General features: G+C 43.3%; 1 protein-coding gene across 2 annotated transcripts in view; it reads left to right on the forward strand.

Moving 5' to 3' along the window:
- Positions 1-19,002, forward strand: part of USP22 (ubiquitin specific peptidase 22) — a 54,161-nt gene extending 35,159 nt beyond the window's left edge. The window contains exons 6-14 of one of the 2 annotated variants that reach the window (XM_032230558.1): positions 1,395-1,564; positions 3,969-4,116; positions 7,686-7,791; positions 8,171-8,329; positions 11,278-11,404; positions 12,868-12,959; positions 14,126-14,188; positions 15,175-15,324; positions 18,285-19,002. In XM_032230558.1, coding sequence (XP_032086449.1) covers positions 1,395-1,564; positions 3,969-4,116; positions 7,686-7,791; positions 8,171-8,329; positions 11,278-11,404; positions 12,868-12,959; positions 14,126-14,188; positions 15,175-15,324; positions 18,285-18,327 — 1,058 coding nt within the window. In that variant the 3' untranslated portion in view covers positions 18,328-19,002. The remainder of the gene's footprint in view (positions 1-1,394; positions 1,565-3,968; positions 4,117-7,685; positions 7,792-8,170; positions 8,330-11,277; positions 11,405-12,867; positions 12,960-14,125; positions 14,189-15,174; positions 15,325-18,284) is intronic. The other variant, XM_032230560.1, reaches the window with a different exon arrangement.
- The last annotated feature ends 1,933 nt before the right edge of the window (positions 19,003-20,935 follow it).

Raw genomic sequence — 20,935 nt, forward strand, 5'->3', positions numbered from 1 at the left:
TGATTTCCGCCTCTGTACAATAAGCCTGCAAATTCAAAACATGCTATGTCTGGTGCTGCACGCTTTCTAAATATGACAGATGCCATTCGTGAGCTAAAAGGCATTCTCTATATTCACACCGCAGATCGTAATAAGAATTAAAAGCTTAGATAAAAGTTAAGCAAAGCAATTTCTTGTTGAAAATAAGAAGTAGCTTGTTGGGCTTGATAAGAGGATAGTGTTGTGTTAATGCCAGTGATTTTAGGACAGCTTCCGTATCATTACTTAATAGGTTGTCCAGTATAGTGATTCACTGTTCTTAGTCTGCAGTATCCTAGCAACAGAAACATACCTGCTTGGGAAAGGAAGATGAAAGGCTGTTCAGAAATATTTCTGCATGTACAAGGCCATTTAATATTACCAGCCATCTCAGAATTTTAGTTGCATTGCTTTGGAGAGGTAAGAATTTGCCAATCTTCAGGCTGGTCATCTGCGTCCACTAATACCCTGATACCCTAAACAGTGTTTCCTGTTTAAGGAGAGAATTTCAGTTGTAAATAAAGTCCAAATATTTTATTACCCTTCCTGATTTAAGTTGAAGTCTCTTTGCTTTCATTCATTGCTTTCATTCCCAGAACAAACATGTGAATTTATATTTTCTTCCTCCAGTCAATGCTTTAAAACCGCCCGTCACGAACCTTGATGCTTTCTAAATATGTGGGGTTCCAAGTCCCAGAAACCCTTACCAGCATTGGTGCTGTTGGTAGGGATCTTGGGTGAAAATATTTATGAAAATGAATACGCTGAAAGCTCTTTGCAGTTTTGTTGATGTTCTGCGGTTTTCATTCTTTTCTGTATTACTTAACAGGGGAGAAGAAAAAACCTAAAATCCAAGTGATGGCTTATAAGTGCTATAGTTTCTTACCAAGATGTGGTTATTGTGATGGGAATTGTGGTTGAACAGTAGCTAGAGACCATGCTTTGATCTTAACTCTAGCATGCAAATATGGACTGCGAAACGTAGCTTTCTGCAGCATTTTTAAAGGACTCAGCATTTTTAGAAGACCTCAGTATCTCATAGTGACAAAGGTTTAAGAAGCTCTAGTTTTAAATATGCTACAGTGAGCCCTAAGTGCTTTGCTCAATTGGGAAAGTAAATTCTTGTAGCACATGAGATGTCCGCATTTTTGGGGCGGGAGGGGGATCACACCTAATCACGTTGCAAGATATATTCAAGGCAAGGGGTTATTACAACATTTAAAAGCTAAAGTGGAAGGAGACGAACAAAACACAAAAGAAATAATAATGACGATCAGAAATTCGTTTTGTAGTGATTGAAAGTTTGAGCTGAGCTGAGTTTTATTAAACTGAGCCACTAGTTCACTTATCCTCTTTTTGTTTCTGTTTTTATACAGGTCTACGGGGGCTAATTAATCTTGGGAACACATGTTTTATGAACTGTATTGTCCAAGCACTTACTCACACTCCACTGCTGCGAGATTTCTTCCTCTCCGACAGACACAAATGTGAAATGCAAAGCCCCAGCTCGTGTCTGGTCTGTGAAATGTCTACGCTTTTTCAGGAGGTAAGTTGCCCCTTTGTGCCCTTGTTGAGATTGTCACACTTTCATCTTTGTGGTGTGCAAGAGGCAACCAGAGAGATTGTTCTACTCAATATTTTATTCCTTCATATCCTCTTTCATACTCTCCCATTTTCAAGGTGCCACAGGCATTTACAATAGAACGATCGCCCATAATTTGCTCTTATTGGTTTAAAGTAATCATGGATCTAACTTTGGGTTGGTAGGTTGGTTTGAAAACATATTTTCAGTATGGTCAGCTGATTGTGATCGATTATAACAATGGTCGCCAACAGATAGTCTGTGAACCACTGGTGGTCCGCAAGAAAATTTTGGTGGTTCGCAGAAAGAATATTTGCATTTTTTTATATTGCACTAGATCAGGGGTCCTCAAACTATGCCTCCTGGGCCGGATACGTGCAATGACTGCTTGTGTCGCTGCAGAGTCTCCCCCTTTGGGGTCTTTTTGTGTGGGTCAGAGGAGGGCAGAAATTCTAACGGGGGTGGGTGTCTGCTTCAGCCTCCTGGTGGGGGGCTTTGGGCGAAGGCTGGAGGGAAGCACCGCTGGTGGCGAAGAGCCGGAGGGCCTTGTTCCAGTGGGACTGCATCATGGCCTGGAACTGGCTGACCATCTCAGCCCACTGAGCCTCCAGGCGCTAGTCCCTGGCCTTACACTCCCGCAGGTCTTCCCTCTGCTTGGAAAGCCTATGCTTGTAGTCCTCAGTGAGGTGCTTCTGCTGAGCCTCCTTCTCTATCAGACTCAATTTGAACTGAGCTGTTGTGCCAATTCTTTCTCCTGGTGGCTGCTTAGCCCCAGCAACTGCTTCCTGTTGGAGCCCCAAGGAGCCCAGGTGGGCAGGCAAGGAGTGGCTGGGTGGGGAGGCACCCCTCGTCATGAGTGACATCGAGTTGGCTACGACCACCCAGTCACATGACCACCTAGCCACGCCTATCCAGCCGATCATTAGGCAGATCAAATTGGTGGTCCGCGGGAGTTAAAATTATGAATTTAGTGGTCCCTGAGGTCTGAAAGGTTCATAACCCCTGGATTATAACAAGTGTTGTGGCCTGTCGGCTGCCAGGAGAGCTAGCAGCAGAGTCAGACGAGGCTGGGTCAGAACACACAGGTCAGTGTTAACTCTTAGCAACCACATAGATAGGTTTTCTCCATGACAATCCTTCCCCAAAGGGGTCTTAGGATGTTGCCTCCATTGTCCTTGTAACTGAGCCCCTTATCCTCTTGTTTGCGCTTCTTCACCCTCAGCACCTTCCCCAGGGAGTTTAGGTCTTCGTAGAATGTGTGTGCGCCTTTGTGCTGCCGCGTCTTCTGAAGCATCTCTTCTAAACTCGATTCAAAGCATTTCCTAGCCCAACATCACATACAGACCTGTTCTAAAGGCCTTCGAAACTGTGGGTTAGTTGAGATGCTAAGGTGCTAGAGCTGCACAGACAGCCTGACTTAACACTCTGTCCCTGCAGGTCTGTTGGTTAAAAAGCCTCCTGTTCAACATAAGAGGTAGTTTGGGAAAGTTCCTTTGGGGTTTTTTCTTCTTCTTCTTCTTCTTTTCCTCTTAATGAAACACTGAGGAATACATATCAGGAGGCCCAAATGAAGTAATTATGGAAAGTAGCACTGGGTAAAGTAATTGGATAATTCCAGAACTAATTGTAAGGAGGGAGACGTTTTATTGCTGCAGTTCTCTGAATTATAGCATCACAACTGTTGTATCAGCAGATTTCGGTAATGCTCAGGCTCTGGTCGCTGTGCCATTCCCGTTGGCATCCTAGGATTGTTTATCGATCCTTTGGAATATAAAAGGCATTTGTGCATTGTTGCGTTGCTGCAGTGTGATTTCAAGCCAACAAAACTCTAGCAGAGCAAGGAAAAGAATTTTCCTCCCAAGTGTATAATACGATGTGTGTAAAAATCTGTAAAGATGTTCCCTTACCCTAAATTTTGGATAACATATTGGGTCTGATACGCATATAAAGAGTTTGGATTCGATTTCTAATAATATACATACCAGTTTGATCTCGTGGTTAAGACACCAAGCTAGAAACCAGGAGATTGTGAATTCTAGTCCCGTTCTAGATTTGAACGCCGTCTGGGTGATGTTGGGCCAGTCACCAGGTGACTGTTGAGTTCTAGTCTCACCCTAGGCATGAAAGCCAGCTGGGTAGCTTCGACCCAACGCTTCACTCTCAGTCCAACCCACCTCACAGGGTTGTTGTGGTGAGGAAGGTATATGATATTTAAGTTAGTTGAGTTATTTAGGGAATAATTTTAATCATTCCACGAAGAGTTCTTATGTATTTGCTGTTTTGGAGAAAGGGGGGAAAAAATCCTGAACCTTTTGTTTTCTTTCCTGTCCTCCCCTCTGACTCCCCCCCCCCTCCATCCCTGGCGCAGTTCTACTCTGGGCACCGATCTCCTCACATTCCATATAGGTTATTGCACCTGGTATGGACACACGCACGGCATTTAGCAGGGTACGAGCAGCAGGATGCCCACGAGTTCCTCATTGCTGCCTTGGATGTGCTACATCGACACTGCAAAGGTGAGGCTGGTCCGATCTTGTGAATGCTCCCCCGGTGCGCCTCTGCAGGTTCAGCCTTGGCAGGCGTCCCTCCACTTAACGGCCACAGCCGAGCCCAAAATTTACGTCGCCAAGGGAGGCGTTTGTTAAGTGAGTTTAACGTCCCCACTTTATGGCTTTCCTTGCCACAGTTGGGAAGTGAATCCTTTCCGTTGTTAAAATAGTGACACCGTTGTTAATCGAATCCGGCTTCCCCGTTGACTTTGCTCGTCAGAAGGTCGCAAAAGGGGGCGGAATCACATCAACGGGATCATGCGAGTCATAAATGCGAGTCATCCGAAGGTAAATCACATGACCATGTGGATGCTGCAACGGTTGTAAGTGTGAAATTGGTGACTCCGAATGGTCCCCAAGCAAACCGTTATAAGTCAAGGACTATCTGTACTTAGCTGCAGGATATCAGAAGGAGGTTTCTGCTTTGCTCTCTCTTAAATTGGCCAGAGCCAACTGTCTCTCTTCTTACTCATTTTCATCATGGCTTTCTTACTATCTGCAGTTGCAGCTGGAAAAAAAAATCCTCGGATTTTGAGTTGCACTAGATTCTGTAGGTTTCACCCTGAAAAAGGAGGAGTCAGTCTAAATACAGATTGTCCTCGTCTTACAACAGTTCATTTAATGACCGTTCAGGGTTATCACATCACTGAGAAAAGTGACGCACGACCATTTTTCACACTTCTTGCCAGGGTTCCAAATAGCATCCTCAATAAAATAAAGAATCTGATGCTAGGGATTCCTCAAAGTTCCAATTTATCAGAAGAGCCACGTTGGCACATCTGGGAAAACCCGAATCTAAAAGCTTCCAGGCTCCCTCCCAGTTTCCCACAGTAGAATATACGGCAGGCTTGAGGCCCGCTATAAAAGATCGCTTCCAAGCCTGACACTTATGTCTGTTGCAGCACCTCCATGATCACATGATCAAAAGCCAGCCTGACTCACATTTATGACGGTTGCAATGTTCCGGGGTCACATGACCCCCTTTTGCCACCTTTTGACAAGCAAAGTTAATGGGGAAGCCAGGTTCACTCAACAACTGTGTTGTTAAAAAGTTTGTAATGTGGGTCAAAACGCACTGAACAACTGTCTTGCTTAGCAACGCAATCGTGTTTCGACCTGTAACTCCCAAGTAAACCTCTTCGAATGGTCCTAAATGTGAAGAGGTTTACCGTAGCGTAAACTCCTTTGGACGACCATTATCCCCTCCCAGAAGCCACTGCTCAATCCCTGGAAATTCCTTTTCAGCCCAATTATGCTTTTTTTTTTTTGCTGTTGCTGCTGCGTTACATATTGACAGGTGCAAGGAGGAGGTAATTTCGTTTTGCCAGATGTCACGGAGAGCCCCGTGAGTTTGTCATACCTCCCTGGGTTGCTGTGAACAAGTTTTCAGAACAGTCTTTAGAGACCCCCCCCCCCATCTCCTCATTGAACCTAATTGACTTGGGTAATTAAAGAGGGAGCAGCCTTTACTCTCCTGTGGGTGCAAATGATGGTCTATTAAGACAATCCAGCAGGGAGGTTACCTGCAGCCCAGTGAAAATGCGAAGAAGCCCTTTTGATAGTTTCTGTGAGCAGGTGACAAAAATAAATAAAAGGAAGAAATGTCTTTTACAGGCAAGGGTTAAAGTTTTGTCTTTTAAAAAAAAGATTCTTTCTTTTCCTTTCTCTATGTATCTTTCTCCAAAAATGACTTTTCATGACTTCATAAAAGAAACAGGAAAGACTCCCCCCCCCCCAGTGGTGATTTAATAATGTATTTTTTACTTGGCAAGGAAGTTTAAATCCCAATTGTTAAGACAGTTGCTCTAAATAAGGTGCTGGCATATTTAATCTCAAAACACTAAATCAGACTCATGCCATGTTGACATTGGCAAGATTTTAGGTTACTTCCATTCATCTCCCTGGGATTTGTTGGTGGCCGAGTGTTCTCCTAGCCACGGTTAAGTATATTCCCATGAAGTATAGAATAAACATTTTTAAAAAATGTATAAATTTAGTCAATCTTTTCAGTCACATTGGAATAGTTACGTTGTGTGTCAAAATTATGAAATGGTCAGCATTTGCGAATGCTGCCTTTTCTACCTTACTTGACTGGCAGTGGTTTTGCTAGATAGTGTGAATAATGACATGTGCAATTTTCTTAACAGCAAGAATCATTTTTACTTGGCAAGACTTAACACATATTACTCAACCCTTCGAAGTGCAGTTAAATCATCATTGCCGCTTAACTGCCATAGCAAGGCTGCCTCCTCTGGAAGGTGTCCTTGGGGCAGAGCAAAACCAGCCAATTTTCCACTTAATAATAATATATTACGATTCCTATGACACAAAGTTTCTCATACCTAATTTTGGACCAAGTTCTCTACTTTCTTGGTTCGGTCAGCCGAGCACAACTCGATGCAATAAAATAGAAGCAGCGTTTTTCATAGCTGTCATTCCTGATGAACTTCCTTACTCTTGGAACATTGTTTTTTTTGTAGCTATGCCACAAAAAATAAGTCTTAGGTCTACAGGCAGTCCTCGACTTATGACCTCATCGGGGACCAGAATTTCCATTGCTAAGCAAGGCAGTCGTTAAATGAGCCATACTTCGCACTTAGACTTAAATACTGCTTCACAGGGCTTGACAGCTCTCTCTAAGTGGTTTACAGAGTCAGCCTCTTGCCCCCAACAATCTGGGTCCTCATTTTACCCACCTCGGAAGGATGGGAGGCTAAGTCAACCTGGAGCCTAGTGAGATTCGATCTGCCAAACTGCTGACAGTCGGTGATCAGCAGAAGTAGCCTGTAGCACTGCACACTAACTACTGCGCCACCGTGGCTCTTAACCAGTTTTATGACCTTTCTTGCCATGGTTTTAAGTGAAACACTACAGTTGTTAAGTTAGTAGCACAGATGTTAAGTGACTCTGACTTCCCCATTGTCTTCGCTTGTCAGAGGGTCACAAAAGCTAAACAGATGACCCCAGGATCCTGCAATTGTTATGAATACATGTCACTTGCCAAATGTCCAAATTTTGATATTGTGAGCAGTGGTTGTTCAGAAACAGTGATAGTCCCTTTTTTCAATATCATTGAGGACCCAGATTGTTGGGGGCAAGGAGTGGTGCAGTGGCCTGGAGGTCTCGCCTCACAATCTGGAGGCTGTGAATTCAATCCTAGGTAGAGGCAGATATTTCTCTCTCTTGGCACATTGAGAATTTATCTGCTGAACAAAATTCCGCATTGGCAACAGGAAGGGCATCCGGCCATTAAAACACTCTGCTAGCTCCCTTCAGTTGCTCAGACTCCGCCCCGCAAGGGATTATGGATTTGTTAAGAGAAGGGAGCAAGACGCTGACTCTGTAAACCGCTTAGAGAGGGCTGTAAAGCGGTATATCAGTCTAAGGGCTATTGCTGTTGTAACTTTGAATGAATGATAAACGTAAATCAAGGATTTCCTGTATGTTTAGTAAATTTAGAGCGTGGTTCTCTGCACGGCTGCAGGTGACTATTCAGAAGGCTTGAAAACAAAGTCTGCTTCTTTCCTTTTCTTCAGGTGACGATAATGGGAAGAAAGCCAGCAATCCCAACCACTGTAACTGTATCATAGACCAAATCTTCACAGGTGGACTACAGTCTGATGTCACTTGTCAGGTCTGCCAGTGAGTATGATGAGCAAGCCTTTTAAAGACGGGCAGCCCCTTGGGAATGCAAAGGCGATATCTTCCTGATATATATATATATATATATATAGAGAGAGAGAGAGAGAGAGCCCAGGCAGGAAACTTCAGGGAGAACCCTAACCCCTAGGAAATGGTGGGGGCTTGGTTGTGCATGCGGTTAAATGTCCTTGGAGAGGGCTTATTATCCCGGAAGGTCTTATTTTAGGGAAACTGGGTACCTAGTAGGGTAATGAATCATCTGCCAGGAAACACTAAGCTCAAGAGAGTATCAAGAGCTCCACAATCACTTCTGTCCAAACTATTGCTTTTTCACGATCCTGTGGCTGAACTCTTTTTTTTTTTTTCCCCCTCCTCCTAGCGGTGTGTCCACAACGATAGACCCCTTCTGGGACATCAGTCTGGACTTGCCCGGTTCCTCCACCCCATTTTGGCCTCTGAGCCCAGGCAGCGATGGCAGCGTGGTGAATGGAGAGAGCCACGTGTCAGGAACCACCACCCTCACAGACTGCTTGCGAAGGTACAGACTGGCAGACTGGCATTAGAAAGGAGCAATCTCACCTTCCCTCCTCCTGTCTGCAGATGAGCAATTGGCAGGCAGATGGCCCAGGAGCACAAAAAAAAAAAAAAAAAACCAAACCCCCACCACCGCGTCTGCAATTATTTCTGCTGAATCATCGTGCAAGCAACTCAATTCCCTTGTAGGAAAAGAGGTCAGGACAAAAATTAAGCATGTAGCATAAAGTTGATAGAAGCTGGTAGGTAATCAAGACAAACAACCCCCTCAGTTTAGCTTTTCCCCATGATAAATTCTCAGCAGGGTGTATCCTTAATTATATTAGATGGTAGACGGTATTACTTCGTATGTTGCAAAGCGAGGTGAGCTCAGGATAAACAAAAACACCTTTGATCTCTCATCTTAACAGGCGTTTTAAATAAAACGTCGTTGAACTATGGCCTACATGTGCGGCATCTCTGTAGAGACTTAGGTGCAGGTTCGCAATCCTTGTTTTCCTTAATTCTGGATAGTCTGCCTCTTACCTATCCCTCCCTCGCTCAGTGAACGGAAGTGGAGTCTCATAGAGGTAAGGAAGAGAAAGCCAACATAACAGAGGAATTGCCAAGTGAAGCAGCCAGCCAAAAGCAGGAAACCTCCATTGCTTCACCAGTTTTTGGACCCAGAATTTGGAAATTCTACTAGTCTTTTAACAGATTGTTCTGCTAAAATACAATGTGGAATGCATCTTAGTGCTGAATTCAAGAAAGATCGACAGACGAGCAATGTCCAGCAGGTTTCATCCTTCTTTGAAAACACAGTAAGCAGATTGTTTTTCCGTCCCACCTGATGCAACTATCACTTCACAAAAAATATTTGAAAGGTTATAGAATTATCACACAACCACCTCTCCTCCTGGAAGATTGGAAAGAAAATATTTGCTGGAGAATTTGCACAACAGAATACAGAAATCCATTCAAAGAAGACCGTACAGACTTTCTTGACTCCAAATGGATAACAGGACAGTCGAGATAGAGGGGCCTCAATGAATTTACACTCAATTTCCTTGCAAGAATGGGAGATGGTTTCATCTGTAATTATCCATAGTCTTGGTTGAATATTGAAAATATTTCCACAGCTTTTAACTGTTTACCTGTTCACTGTTTCATTGTTTGCCACCTGTTTACCTGCTTTGGGGTTAGTTAAATGAAGATACTCATGGGGATATCTTTCTTCGTTCACTGAATCATCGCACTGTAATTAGGACATTGAGAACTAAATTGTTTAGGACGGTAGATTGGTTCCTCCCCCTAAGATGCTTCCATTTTCTTGGAATCTGGCAAGCACCTTCAGAACAATGCTAACCAGATCCATTCGGCTATCACTATTATAGTAATTAAGGTCATAGGAACAGCCTTACTGGATCAAACTTCCATCTAATCCCATAACTGTCAACTGGTACATATTTTGGTGGCCACCCTAAACAAATTCTGGAGTTCGCCTTTAAACCTTTTCCTTTAACGTGGAAGTACTACTGTACAGTAACAATGCCAATAGAGCTATGCTTTTGTCTTATTGCTTCATACTATGTAGGGTTTATTTGTTACCTTAACACCAAAGCCAATAATACATCGTCTTGCTTTCTAAGTAATTCTGCTTCATTCATCAAGCAGGAAATTTCAGAAGACGTTAATCTCACATTCCAAGTTAGTTTTGGCTCTCCAGAGATTTTAGGAGGCTGTTTCTTTCACGTCAGAAGTAGATAATGGCTAATCTGGAACTGTTGTAGCTTTAGGCAAGATTGGAAGAGAAATGCTGCAAATATGAAATCCTTGAGACTTCTGGATTCTAGCTGTCTTTAGCTGTAACCACTACAGTCAGCAGCCGCAGTTGCTAAAATATATAATTCGTTTAGAAGTTGTGTACCCTTTGTGTAGAGACTTGAGGATTAGTTCTGTGTAGTCTGTGTCTCTCAAATGGCTACTTTTGGCATGGCTGTTCCATGCGAAGAATGCATTGTATGTAGAAGGCCTGTTACCAAACGATCTTCTTGATGGACGGAGGACACTAATTTGTATGGAAGAAGGTTCAGTGTTGGTCTTATGTACTGCCTCAGTACAGAATTCAGATTTACTGTTTCAATAAGCGATCCAAGCAATGCCTCAACAATTCCAAGGTTTGCATATTCCTTTTTTTAACCATTTGATCTCTTTGAGCCTGGAAGGTAAGGATGGCAATTATAAAAACCTGCATTTAGATTTCACCCAAGATCAGTGGTTCTCAACCTTCCCAATGTCGTGACCCTTTAATACAGTTTCTCATGTTGTGGTGACCCCCAACCATAAAATTGGTGTCTCGGTTCCTAAGACCATCGAAAATATGTGTTTTCCAATGGGCTTAGGCGACCCCTGTGAAAGGGTCATTCGACCCCCAAAGGGGTCCCGACCCACAGGTTGAGAACCACTGCCCAAGATAATTTCCAGATTTGGGAAGGTATGTTGTATTTTGGCTATGTGAAAAAAAAACTTTTAATCTGTCCTCACAAATGCCTCAACTCTGTGTGTTTAAGCTCATGCAAAACACTGGCCTATTCACCTAATCAAAGCTTAAAATCTCTCCCACCCTCTACCCCACCCCCTTCTGTGGTGATCTCTTCCTATTAGCCATTTTGTGATAGATTGGCCACTGAGCCAAATTTATTTTTATTGTCATATTTTTCAGCTAAGCTTGGCTTTAAGAACATAAACAAACATTGTGGGAAATATCTTAAGGAACATTTTAACACCAGTTTGTATAAGTTACGTATAATTTATGCTTTATTTTTATGTTTTTTTAAAAAAAAAATTTAAATGTAATACTTGTAGAAGATTGTACGTAAAAGATACTAAGTAAAAGATACTAAATAGAAATTTAAAGTGAAATGGTTACTTGTGCTGGTTATCCATTCTGTTTTAAACTTATTTTTTCCCCAGGTTTACAAGGCCAGAGCATCTAGGAAGCAGTGCCAAAATCAAATGTAGTGGTTGCCACAGCTACCAAGAATCTACCAAACAGCTCACTATGAAGAAACTACCCATTGTGGCTTGTTTTCATCTCAAAGTGAGTTGCTAAATGATGATTCCTAAAAGCAGATCTTACTTCATAGAATTGGTTGATTTTCTTTCAATTTTGTGGCCATGTCATATCTAGTATATCCAAATGTCTAGATTTCATAAATGTGAACACAGAGAAGGATATTTTGGAAACAGGCAGCATTTTGTATTGAATGTCAAAGGGTGATCTCTTGCCATGAATCACCCTGTCCTCCTGCCTGTTCAGAATTAAGATTTTAATATTTAATACCTCAAAACAGCGTTCAAATGCCAGCGAACTAATATTGCTAAATTCCGGCAGCTGAAGTAATGGATAGGGGGATGTACGTTATTTATAGCCGAACTGTTATCAGAGTCATGATGAAGAGCTGTGTCTTCTGACAATGTTAATAATGTAATATGGCAAACAAAAAAGAAAATGTGAAAGGCTATCTCGTCTGTGTAATTTCTTTTCTCGTGCTCGGAAAATAGCCTAGTCTGTTGCTAGGGAATTGTTCTGCTTCTGAAATTGGAGTACAATTACCTACAAAGGTAAATAGGACAGGAGGTTTTTTTTTAGAAATTTGGAGGAAGGCTGCCTTTCGGAAGAATTCATTAATCTTTCTGCCCCCTGTTCACATCCGCTTATAGCATTTATTCGGATGATGATGAAAGTACGGAGCTTATCACATTTCCCATTGTCTCTGAAATTAATCTTTTCCAACCACTTGTGTCTTGGCAGCATGAGATACCTAGAATGTTATTTGTGTTGCTTTTTAAATCACAGCATACCTCAGTGCTAGCTTTGTACAAAGAAGGTTCCAGGCTGAATCTACACCTAAAAATCCTAGAATACCCCAAGAATTATAAAGAACTGCTTTGAAAACATTCTTTCCCTCCCTTTCTGGTACATTCTGATCTCTCTTTTGTTCTAAAAAGAAGAAACAGTAAGCAACCATACCAATTGTATAAAAGACACTCACTTCCGACACACTGTTGTATTCATATACAGGTAGTCCTTGACTTACGACCATTCATTTAGTGACCATTCAAAGTTGCAATAGCACTGAAAAAAGTGGCTTAGGATCATTTTTGACACTTACAACCATTGCGACATCTCCAAAATTTGGTCAGTTTGGAAACTTGACTCATATTTATGACGGTTGCAGTGTCCCGGGGTCACACAATCATTTATTCCAACCTCCTAACAAGCAATGTCAATGGGGGAAGCCAGATTCACTTAACGACTGTGTTACTAACTTAACCACTGCAGCGATTCACTTAACAACTGTGGCAAGAGAGGTCATAAAATGGGGCACGGTTGGCTTAACAACTGTCTCACTTAGCAATTGAGCAGTTTGGGCTCAATTATGGTTGTACCTCAAGGACTATCCGTAGTTGTTTTTCTACACCCAAGGTAACTGATGAGGTGCTGTTACATTAAGGAAGCAAAAAATCTGATCTTCTACCCATTTTTCCCCCCCCATGTAGCGGTTTGAACACTCAGCCAAACTGAGACGGAAGATCACTACGTATGTCTCCTTTCCACTAGAGCTGGACATGACGCCTTTCATGGCCTCTAGGTATGCACTGGAAACCTCTCCTGGCGAGAAAACCGCCCCATGTCTCAGGCAGTATTGAAGGAGCAGAGAAATTGCCTAGGTCATCTTGTAGGTGGGGGCTACAATTAGATTTCTTTTCAGTGATTCCACTGGCATGGATTTCACAATTGAAATTAAGCAGGAGTATCTAGTGAAAAGAGAGTGATTCCACCTTCCTCCCTCTAAGGTGCATAGAGCCGTGGTGGCGCAGTGGTGAGAGTGCAGTATTGCAGGCTAATTCACTGCTCACTGCCAGCAGTTCGATCCCGATTGGCTCAAGGTGGACTCAGCCTTCCATCCTTCTGAGGTCGGTAAAATGAGGAGCCAGGTTGTTTGGGAGGGGGGCAATAGGCTGCTCTAAACTGCTTAGAGAAGGCTGTAAAGCACTGTGAAGTGGCATATAAATCTAAACGCTATTGCTATTATAGTTCCTTTAATTGGTTTATATGTATACTTGCTTTTCATTTAACTAATCAATTTCCTTTGATTTGATTGTTATGCCAAGAAGAAAAATGGCAAGTTTATTGCCTGACCTATCGCTGATCCATGTATAAAATATGCATGCTCACATTTAAAAACATTTGGCAACGATAATAAAGGCAGGATTCTCCCCCCCCCCCCCCCCTTTAAGCGGTCAGTCAAAAGTTCTCCAGAATTCTTCCGCCAGCATGACTTTTGTCCCAGGAAGTGCTGAGATTTAAAATTGACATTTCAAGAAAGTGTCCAAGTTGGAAAAAATGGCAGTGGGGTAGGGGGTGGGGGTAGAGGACCTTTGAAGATACATTTAGGGATCCATTAAATTTATCTTTCTCGACTTTGGAGAAAGAGTTCCTCTACAAAGGTACCAAATATCACTGCATATAAAGCATTTGGAATTCACCCTGTCAATAGCCTTAAAATGCTTAAACTAGTAATTTAAATCTCCTGCTTTGGTATTTTGCTGGTTTTCTTCATGCCAGGGGTAAGTTATGTCAGTGTTGTCTCTTTACTTAAACACTTGTTTCTTCTCTTCAGGAAATGTCGAGAAAATAAGGAAATCTCTTCAGATTTTAAATGTTTGTTAACTAAAGGGCAACTTGATAACCCGCTGTCTTTTTAAAATGACACTGAACATGGTGTTTTTGTTTGTTTGTTTGTTTTTATTGTAGTAAAGAGAGCAGAATGAATGGGCAGTACCAGCAACCAGCAGATAGTCTAAACAGTGATAATAAGTAGGTGGCTTTGTCTTCTGTGCTTCTTGGTCTCAGATACGTCCCTTAAAACAGTATAAAAAGCTGCCTATTTTCAGTAGCCTGGATTGTGTTGTTTTTTTTGGAGCACTTTGTATTCTAAACTAGTTCTGGGGGGAAAAAAATTGTCCAGGAACAAAATGGTGTTTCTTCAAACAGTTGGCTTTTCCATCCTCTCCCCTGTCCCCTCAGCCTTCCTTCTATCTACTCTTAAAGATTTACTACTCCACAAATTTTACCTACTCATTTGTCCGATTAAAGTGGTCCCTGATTTGGCAAAGCCCACCCAGACTCTGTAGAGAGAGTGGCACGCAAATAGGTGTAATAAATAAAACCTTAATACACCTGACATTTTGACAGCTTGGATTGGCATTGATAATCAGAGTAATATGTATAAACACTGTTGATGTTTTTCAGAAATACTAGATAATATAGGTAGCCCTCGACTTACATCAGTTCATTTAAGGGACCGTTTGAAGCTACAACAGCAATGAAAAAAGTGACTTGCGGCCGCTTTTCAAACTTAAGACCGTTGCAGCATTCCTATAGTTACACGGTCAAAATTTCAGATGCTTGGCAACTGACTCCTATTTATGTCGGCTGCAGTGTCCTGTGGGGGGTGGTGGGGTGTTGTCATATCTCTTGGGACCTCCTGACAAGTACAGTCAATGAGGATGCCAGATTCACTTAACCATTGTGTGACTAACTTCTGCAGTGATTCACTTAACAACTGCGGCAAGAGAGGTCATAAAATGGGGCAGAATTCACTTAACAACTTAGCAGCAGATACTTTGGGGCTCAATTGTGGTCCTACATTGAGGATAACCTGTAGTATGTGGAAGTTCCACCTCGGATGGCCCAGCTTACATACAATTACATATTAGCAAAATGTTGATGATTGAAGGGGCTAAAAGTTCTATGTTGTAAAAAAATCAAGCCATTTTCTCTTTGCTTGTTCATTCCGACAGGTATTCCTTGTTTGCTGTAGTTAACCATCAAGGAACCTTGGAGAGCGGGCATTATACCAGTTTTATTCGGCAACACAGAGACCAATGGTTCAAATGTGATGATGCCATAATTACCAAGGCTAGCATTAAGGACGTACTAGACAGTGAAGGGTATGTCAAACTCCCCTTAACATAAAGTGCCAGTTTTGCTCCCTACCTACCGTGAAACTGAAGTAGAAAATAGGAGCAAAATTAGTGTGAAAATAAAATTTTACTTTGATCTGGAGCAGGGGTGTCAAACTCAATTTCATTGAGGGCCGCATCAGGGTTGTGTTTAGGGTGGACGGGGGGGCGTGGCTGGCTCGACATCACTTGTGTTGGAGGTGCCTATGGTGGCCCAAGCATTGTGCCAGGCAAAACGGGCTCCCGAGCTCCGTTTTCGGCTGCTACGGCCTCCTGCAACCCTCTGCCAGCGAAAACTGAGCTTGCCAAGCTCCATTTTTGCTAGCAGAGGCACTGTGAACCAATCCTTCGCTATTTCCAGGGCAGCCCCATGGGCTGGATCTGGCCCCTGGGCCTTGAGTTTGACACCCCTGATCTGGAGGATTATCTCAAAGCCAGTGATGATGATAATTTTTTTTTTTAATGACCTGTGTTTTTGGAGTGGCCTCAAAGAGGAATGGCACCTTACTCTAAATCAAAATTTTGAACTTTGGCCACTTCAAGATGTGCGGACTTCAACTCCCAGGATTCCCTAACCAGCATAGCTATGTTCCTATAATCCCATACTAGCTGGCTGGGGAATCCTGGGAGTTGAAGTCCGCACATCTTACAATTGCCAAAATTGAGAAATGCTGCTCTAAACCAACGTTAACATCATCACACTCAGATTGTGGTTTGAAAAGCTCCTTTCTGCAGCCTGCATAAATCATGCAAATGAGTTCTTCTATTTTGGCCTGACTCACCAGTTTTTGCTGCTTTTCTGGTTTCCCAGGGATGGGAGGGAAGGAGGGGGGGGGGGATGCAAAAATGTTATTCCACTTTCTCCTTTTGCTTCTGGGATTCTCACCGGGATTTTGCATTACCGTATAAGGAAAGGAGTTGTTTTTCTTTTTGTTGTTGTTGTTGGTTTTTGTTTCACAAAATGGGAGAGTCTGTGAAAGCTGATTTCCCTACTTGGGTTACCTTTGCACAGAATAGGGTGATATGCGTAACACAGTACTGTGTTTCCCCCAAAATAAGACAGGGTCTTATTTTCTTTCAACCCCCCCCCCCCCCCCCCCCGAAATAAACGCTTGGCCTAATTTTCAGGGAGGTCTTATTACTTTTGAGGTGCAGGAGGCGGCAAGCGTGGTCACCTCATGGCTGCTGCTGTGTTGCAATATTTTCGGGGAGGGTTTATTTTCGGGGAAACAGGATATCAAGGTGCTTGAGGTAGAAACCTTTTATTCATAGTACTCTTTCCATGGTTGCATAGGTAGTCCTTAGCTTACAACCATTTGTTTAGGGCCTGTTCAAAGTTACAACGGCACTGATAAAAGTGACTTTTGATAATTTTTCACACTTAATGACCACTGCAGCATTCCCGTGGTCACGTGATCAGTATTTGGACGCTTGGCAACTGCTTCCTATTTATGACGGTTGCCGTGTCTGGGGTCATGTGTTCCCCATTTGTGACCTTCTGACAAGCAAAGTCAATGGGGAAGCCAGGTTCACTTAACAGCCACGTTACCAACTGAACAGCTGCAGTGATTCACTTTACAACTGTGGCAAGAAAGGTCATAGAACAGGCCAAAACTCAGCTAACAACTATGTCTTGCTTGGCAATGGAAATGTTGGCCTCCCCTGTGGTCATAAGTCAAGGACTACCTGTATTGCTAAGGAACGTCTATAGAGGTGGGTCCTTTTTTTCACCTGTATTTCCTGCCTTTCTCTATGATGTTCTCGGCTACATGGAGGAAGGGAGACCACCTTCCCCCCCTCCCCTTCCTGAATGAAAGGGAAAGGGCTGTTGGAATGGAATGTGTGGACTGTTGCCCACAAAACATTGTGACTAACATTTCAGGCGTCTTAGAATTCATTTGTTGTTAGAAGTTGGATGTTCTGAGCTTCTCTTTCGGAAGGCATCTTTAGTCTTCCGCCCTCCTTCCTAAAAGTGAACCTTTGGAGTCCTGTGTCTTAATTCAGGGTTTCTCTTCTTTTCTCTTTTCCCCTTCCCATTCCACTTCCCCCATCCCTTTCCCCTTCTTTTTTTTTACTTTTCTTTTCCCTTTGCCTTTCCCCTTCCCTTCCCTTTCCTATTTGGGGACGTTTGGGAATTGCTCAGGCAAACCAGCAAACTTCTAAAACTGAAGGCAACGGGACTTTCTTATTTTTTTCTTTTGAAGACGTTTCGCTTCTTATCCAAGAAGGTTCTTCAGCTCTGACTTGGATGGTGAGGAATGGAAGGATTTATATTCCTTGCAGAAAAGCTGGTCATTTGCATCCTTTTAGAGTGGTCTTTGAGGCCACCTGGAGGTTTATCTGTGTCTTCAGGGTCACCTGAGTGATGCTCCTGTTTCCTGTAATTTGCAGTTTTTCTTCTGGAAATCCATTCCTACTCCCACATCATTCAAGGGGTGTCAATCCCAAATTGTAGCTTAAAGTCTGTAGGGATTGTCAGTCATCCAGATCAGAAAGTCCAGTTGCCTCTTGAAAAAGCACCTTTGAGACAACCATGACTTGGATGACTGAGAATCTCTACAACTTCTAAAACTGAAGCTCCCAGATGCCCCCTTTCGACTCAAGCCACCCTGCTGAGGATCCCAACGTTCGCAGAATCTCTCCATTTTTGCTGCTTCGGGTTTGTTCTTTAGGTGTGGAATTTGGCCTCCATCCTGTGTCACCGTCAAGCCCTCAGCAGCCCAGGCATATCCTCTGATGACTCACTGGCCTTGAATTATTTAGACTCTCAACACATGAACCGGGAACAGAAACCCTTCCCTGAAACCGTCCCCTCCCTTATGAAAAAACAACAACCCCAAATCCCTTCTGCTTTTAACAGGGATTGGGGGGGGGGAACCAGAATGTATGCGGAGAGACCCATATCGACCTAGCTCTTACAACCCACCTTTCTTCTCCCTACTCCCCAGATACTTGCTGTTCTATCACAAACAGTTCCTGGAGTATGAGTAGCCCTGCTCAGCAGCCGACGCGACAAAGAAAGGAAAGGAAGCGAAAGGAGAGGTAGACTTCCGATAAAACACACAACACTACCTGAAATGAAAAAACAAAACAAAAACGACGACACCCATTCGACACCTGGCCCCGAGCTGCGACAGGACCTGCTTGCCAGTTGGCTCAACCGCCTAGAGGAGTTTAAAAAAAAATTAAATAAAAGTGAATGAACTTTCTTCATCGGGTTTGCGGTCCTGCAAGGACAGAAGGAGGGGGAGACCTAACCAGAGGCTGCCGCCAGTGACTTTGAGCGAAGGAATAGAATAGCGCGAAGGTTGCCCTCGACGGGGACATAGAGGGGAGCCGAGGAGTCCCGCCGTTCCTCCGAGACGTGCGCGGGAAGGCCGGGGTGTGTGTGTGTACGTGCTCTCATCTTCTCCATCAAGCATCTTCTCCATTGGTGCTTCAGCTCCAACTGACCAATCATACGACAGTTAATTAAAAACAAAAATACCCCCCCGAGCCCCGTTTTTTTTTTCTTTTTTTTTTCTTCTTTTTTTTTATCATCATCACCCCATGGGTCTGGAAGCAGTCAAACACAGAGGAGAGTTGGGGACGCCGCGACGAATGGACTTTGCGAGTACCTTTTTATTTGTGAATTTTAGTTATTAAATAAATACAGTATGAAATGATTAGGCTGTTTTGTTTTTCGAGAAAACCCATTAACCAAGAGGCCAGATTGACGGGACCGGCATGGTGGCGGCGAAGGCACCAAAAACCCTGCCTCTTTTTTAAGTCACAGGTAATTTTGGGGCGGGGAAGGAAGGGACTGTTCTTTTGGACAGGCTAGGTTTCCGTTTGAGTCCCTCCCTCCCCCACTTTTTTGTTTTCTATACATTGCTATTTTATTAATTTCTCGCCCCTCCCCCCCCTTTACACATGTACTTTTGTTCATCGTTTTTTTACGCCCGTAAGAATGAAATTCATACAATTGCAACCATCAGTAAAAGTGAATGAATTGGCATGTTTATACTGTAAAAAAAAAATAGTCTTGATTATTTATTGTGGTTGGGGGAGCGGGTGGGCGGTTTGGATGTAAATAAGGCTGATCTTTTGGGGCAGGGGTGGGTGGGTGTTGGGGGGCAATGGTTTTCCCATCTTCCCTTTGTGAAGAAATATTGCCCCTCTGAGACCCTCGGCCTTGAAAAAGGTGCCATCTGCCACTTTTGAGGACTGGATGCTGTTTTTTTTAAATTAGTCTCAACTACTGGATTTTTCTTCCTAAGCAAAAGACCAACTCTGCGTTTATTGGCCTCACTTCTCTCTCTCTCTCTCTCTCTCCCTCCCTCCCTCCCTCCCTCCCTCCCCCCCCCCCTCCCTCTCTCTCTCTCTCTCTCTCTCTCTCTCTCTATATATATATATATATATATATATATATATATATATATATATATATATATATCCCATTCCTTCCTCCCTCTTTCTCTTCCTCTTTTTCTCTCTCCCTCCGTCCCTCCCTCTCTCCTCTCTCTCTCCCCCATTCCTTCCTCCCTCTTTCTCTTCCTCTTTTTCGTCCCTTCCTCTCTCCTCTCTCTCTCTCTCTCTCTCTCTCTCTCCCATTCCTTCCTCCCTCTTTCTCTTCCTCTTTTTCTCCCTCCCTCCGTCCCTCCCTCTCTCTCCTCTCTCTCTCTCCCTCCCTCCCCCCCTTTCCCCTCCCTCCCCAAAGCCTTCTGGCTTTGTCCTTTCTTCCTGAAAACTGGGAGCATTTTGCTTTTGTTTTTGTCAGAAATGAATTTATTTTCTCCCTTTCTCTCCCCCCTACCCCCCCCAACTGTCTAGACACCGCCAAAGCCCATATGGGCTGTATATTATCAAGAGGCAGGGCCACACGTTATATTTTGTCACTTACGAAGAAAACGGCTTCTTTGCCTTGTTAGAAAGAAAGAAAACCCCTTCAGGCTGCACGGCTTAACTTGTGTGCCTGTGTGCACGCCCAATAACTGCAGGGAAGTGGTTTTGTCACACCTCCTTTTATCTGTGCAAAACAAGTTTACCTTTCTGTGCGAGGAAGAGACGTGAAGAAGGAGAAGGCCCACAGATGACTTGAATACCAGCTGGATTTCTGTTCAGCTGACAAAAGTTGCCTTTAAAAAAAGAAAAGAAAGGCATTTTCTGCCTTTAAACTGGCCAGGCCTCATTGCTTTTTCAAAGCTCGTTATGTCCTAGGAGTCTATTGGGTGTTCTAGAGATGCCCGACCCAGTCTTGTAATTTTCCACCAGTTTAAGAATCGAGAAAACGTACTGGTTTTGAGACAACTCACACTTAGCAGAATTTAAATCTTGTCAAAATATTTGTCTAGCTGCAGAGAGCTTGACTTACGCTTCCTGTAGGCTGCTCAGCGGCCCTTACGTGTCTGCCTGCTGTTCAAAGCAGATACTATTTAAGGTGCATTGTTTGCAAGTGTAAAAACGAGGATATAATGGTGAACAGGTAGTCCTTGACTTACAACCATTCCTTTAGTGACTGTTCAAAGTTACGACGGCACTGAAAAAAGTGTCCTACGGTCGTTTTTTCACACGACCATTTTGATCAAGCGATCAAAATGCAAGACACTTGGCAGCAGTC

The sequence above is a fragment of the Thamnophis elegans genome, chromosome 14 (assembly GCF_009769535.1).
Source record: "Thamnophis elegans isolate rThaEle1 chromosome 14, rThaEle1.pri, whole genome shotgun sequence".
In the NCBI taxonomy this organism is placed as follows: Eukaryota; Metazoa; Chordata; class Lepidosauria; order Squamata; family Colubridae; genus Thamnophis; species Thamnophis elegans.